This window comes from Dioscorea cayenensis, chromosome 19 (genome assembly GCF_009730915.1).
Source record: "Dioscorea cayenensis subsp. rotundata cultivar TDr96_F1 chromosome 19, TDr96_F1_v2_PseudoChromosome.rev07_lg8_w22 25.fasta, whole genome shotgun sequence".
NCBI lineage: Eukaryota > Viridiplantae > Streptophyta > Magnoliopsida > Dioscoreales > Dioscoreaceae > Dioscorea > Dioscorea cayenensis.
The window spans coordinates 14,493,977-14,498,224 of NC_052489.1; the positions used below are offsets into that span (position 1 = coordinate 14,493,977).

Here is a 4,248-nt window from a genome sequence, read left to right on the forward strand (position 1 = left end):
TTTATTTGATTTTTATCTCTTTCTTTTACTGTTGTATATCATCCAATGCTTATGATGTCCAGATTCTAATTGAACTTCAGATTTTTTAATGTTTTTTCTTAAATCCTATGCTTCTAATCCGTGTGATATCATTTAAGTGTATATCATCCAATCCGTCTGATATCAAACAGTAATTGAACTTCGGATTTGTAAGTTGGTAATATTATCACTTAATGAGGTTAATGAATCTAATGTTTCTGCTATCCTGTCATCATATGAAAGAATTGGTTTGGATGCTATTTTGCAATCTATGTTTGTGTGTCACCATCAAATTAAATCACCCAAGTTAAAACATGTCAACATCAATTCAATTGAACAACTAATTGAGTGCATGAATTTTCATGTTGACGATGCATTTGCAAAGTGATAGATAAAGTTAACCATATCCTTTGAAGAATGTTATTTCTCTAGCTATGCTATTGCTTGCTTCTTTTACTTCAGGTTTTACTGAATCATATACTGACCTGCTATTTTAGGTGTCAACCAACACACTAGAGAGAGTGGCTCCTCTTAAACACACTAGTTGCCATTTACTCATACATCAAGGCTAAGATGGAAGAAGAGAAGCTGGTGAGTTCCGTTCGCACTAAACATTTGCAATAATTTGGAGTCTTCATTATTTTACTTCTTGCTAAATATTCAGTATATTCTACCAAGTTAAAATAGAATCTTTTCATCAAAGTTCATCAACTATTTGGACAATGCAAATACTACTAGGCACTCTTCATGATTCTGTCTTAACAACAAACAGTTAAGGTTGAGTATTTACATCCGCTTCATGATTCTGTCTTAACAACAAACAATTTAAGGTTGAGTATTTACACCCTCTTCATGATTGTTTGTTATATCACTCAATTGGGAAAAGAAAAGATTAGAGTATTCTGGCCTTGCAAAGTTTGCCTAGTCACATGATAATAATTGGTTTAGTGTATGTTACCATGTGAATAAAGGTTGTCCATACTTTTCAGAATAAGAGTGATAATTTTCATGGGTATTCAAATTCTAAATAAAACGTAGATGTTTAAAAAAATAACATAATAGGCATGTGCAAGGTGCTTTAAGTTGGGGATAAATCTATAGGGCCATTTTTTTTTATAATATTAGTTCGGAGAAAAAAACAAAAAAAATTATTTAAGTTGAACAAATCTTAACTTAATTAATATTAAGAAAAGTACATATTTTAAAGTTTAAATTTATTTTTTAAGTAATATTATGTATATTAATATTAATACTTTTCAAATTAATTATTAAATATATTTATTTAAAATATAATTTTTACAATCTTGATTTCATTATTTTTTTAAAAAACATTAATTAATTTTTACTAAAGGCCATTCAAATAAAGGCCATTCAAGATTTATTTGCAGTTGAGGAGTAGCTTTTCTAACCTTCAGAAACAAGTAAATTAAGAAAGATACATGGAAACATTACATAACAGAGAGGGATTTGTAATTGTCCAATTTATTATATTTCATCTACTTAGATGCATATCTAAGGTTTACTCATCTACTTAAATTTAATTACTTGAGCTTAAGAATGTCTAGGTTCTTTAGCATATATTGACTATTTTTTTCCCTTTTAGGAATCATTTTTATAGTCAAGAATTCTAGTGTGGTGTATAAGGGCCCAAATTCATAATCATATCCTCTTAAAAATGGCATCAAAACTAGCACCCAAAAGAGCTGCAGGTGGGACATATGTAAGTGATGCAAATGCAGTTGTATCTGAAACTGTTCCAAAAGCTAGATGGGATGACATAAAGACTGAATCGCTACTAAAGATATGTGTTGAGGAGGTTCAAGCTGGTAATAGGCCACACACCCACTTCACAAAAGAAGGTTGGAAAAATATCGTGGCAAAGTTTTATTTGAGAACAGGGGTGAGTTATAACTACAAGCAATTAAAAAATAAATGGGACATACTGAAGAAAGAATTCTCCATGTGGGCAAAGCTAGTGGAGCACCATGAGCCCTCGGATGGGACCCTATTAAGAGGACAACCGTGGCAAGCGATGATTGGTGGGAAAAGAAAGAAACAAGTGAGCTTACAAGAATTATTTATTTATCTTTGTTTCTTATGTTATTATTAACTTGAAAAAATTATAACAAATTGTCTTTGTGTTATTGCATTGTTTGCAACAGGAAAACCCAGAAGTTTTGAAATGGCGAAATGAGGGTCCAAAATTCCTAGACATGATGGAGATTTGCTTCAAAGATGTTTTGGCGACAGGGTACATGGCATTGGTCCCATATGCAGACTCATCTACTGACAATGAAGTTTCTAACGACGATGTTCACAATGAGACGAATGAAAGAGAAACCGATGCAGACAACTTTCATGTTGACTGTGCAACTCCTAAACAATGTAATGGTACCCCAAGGGCTGAAACTAGCATAGCACAAGATAAGAAGAGACGAAAAACTACACGGAAAGAAAGAAAAAGTGCAACGTACAAATTACAAGAATCATTTGATCGTCTTATCTCTGGTATGGATAATATGTCCCGTTCAACTACTTCAAAAGTTGAAGACGAGGATCCCTACAGTATTGGCAAATGTGTGGATTTGTTGGACATGATGCCGGGGGTTGAACGAGGGAGCCCAGAATACTACCTCATGGTCAGGATGTTTGCAAGGAAAACTTATAGAGAGACCTTCGTGCACCTAATGAATAGGGATCCATCACTTGCTAAGTTCTGGTTGAACACATTCAATATGGACAACATCGACCGATTTTAACTTCTACAATTGTGCATCTATCATTATATATGTTTGCACTTATTCATTATGTTGAACGTAGTTTGTCTTTGTGTTGAAGTCATTGCTTTGAACTTAGTTCTCATGGTTATTTATAATTAGTTGTATGAAACTTGTTTCTTATGCATTTGGGTTTGTTAAATATTTGTTAAAAACATTTGTTGTGTTAAACTTGTTCCTTATGACTTTGGATTTGTTGAATATTTGTTAGAAATATTTGTTGTGTTAAACTTGTTTCTTATGCCTTTGGATTTGTTGATATATATTTTTTTGTTATGTGTTTGCCCTGTATGTTTATTGTATTTATCATTTCTTATTATTTATGTAGGTATAACTAGACGATGGAGTTCGTGTCCGATTCAAATACAGAATTGAATGAAAGAATATCTGATTCAGAAGATGAAGATAGCAATTTGGACTTGTCATGGGAATTACTTGGAAAGATATATGCAGGTGCAGCAGTTGCACAATATCAATATATGAAGTTAATGTTAAAGAATGAGAAAAGAACATCTTCCTTGACTGGTCACATGTGGGTCACTGAGATACTGAATGGATCTGCAACTCGGTTCTTAAAGCGATTCCGTATGCAGAAGTCTGTATTTAGGTGTTTGGTGACTGAGCTTACTCTAAAGTATGGTCTACAACATACGAGAAATGTCACCGCTGAAGAAGCAGTACTAATATTCTTATACACAATTGGACAAGGAGCTACTTGTAGAAATGTTGAAGAGAGGTTTCAACATTCTGGAGAGACAGTGCATCGACAGTTTCATCGAGTGTTGAAAGCTGTCCACAAACTTGGAAATGATATCATCAGACAAGTAGATAGGAATTTCAGAGATGTGGAGGAGCACATCCGGGGTGATGATCAATATTGGCCTTACTTCAAAGATTGCATTGGAGCAATAGATGGAACACATGTGGCAATTCATGTCCCCGCTGACAAACAAATACCGTTCATGAATCGGAAAGGGTATACATCAACCAATATTTTAGCTGCATGTGACTTCAATATGTGTTTCACATATGCACTTATTGGTTGGGAGGGATCGGCTCACGACACACGTATTCTTCTTGATGTTTTATGAAATCCATCTATGAAGTTTCCTCAACCACCAGAAGGTTCATAATTGCCTAGATTAAATTTTAATTTGTACTTATACTTTCTTATTTTGTACTTATATTTTTTGTAGGAAAATATTACCTTGTGGATTCCGGGTATCCTACCATGAAAGGGTTTCTAGGGCTATATAAGAGTGCAAGGTATCACATTCCACAATTTAAGATGTCTCGTGCTTTTAGGTCTCCTAATGAAGTATTCAACTATCATCACTCTAGTCTTCGGAGTGTTATTGAAAGAACATATGGGGTTTGTAAGGCAAGATGGCGGATCCTACAAAATATGACCACTTACACAACGAAGGTACAATTTCAAATTATATGGGCATGT

The 4,248-nt window shown here is 33.7% G+C and overlaps 1 protein-coding gene across 1 annotated transcript; it reads left to right on the top strand.

The window, feature by feature from the left end:
* Positions 1–1,693: 1,693 nt before the first annotated feature.
* LOC120284078 (L10-interacting MYB domain-containing protein-like) lies at positions 1,694–2,777 on the top strand. The gene is made up of 2 exons (XM_039290892.1): positions 1,694–2,077; positions 2,181–2,777. Exons 1-2 carry the CDS (start codon positions 1,694–1,696, stop codon positions 2,775–2,777), a joined length of 981 nt encoding a protein of 326 aa, XP_039146826.1.
* The last annotated feature ends 1,471 nt before the right edge of the window (positions 2,778–4,248 follow it).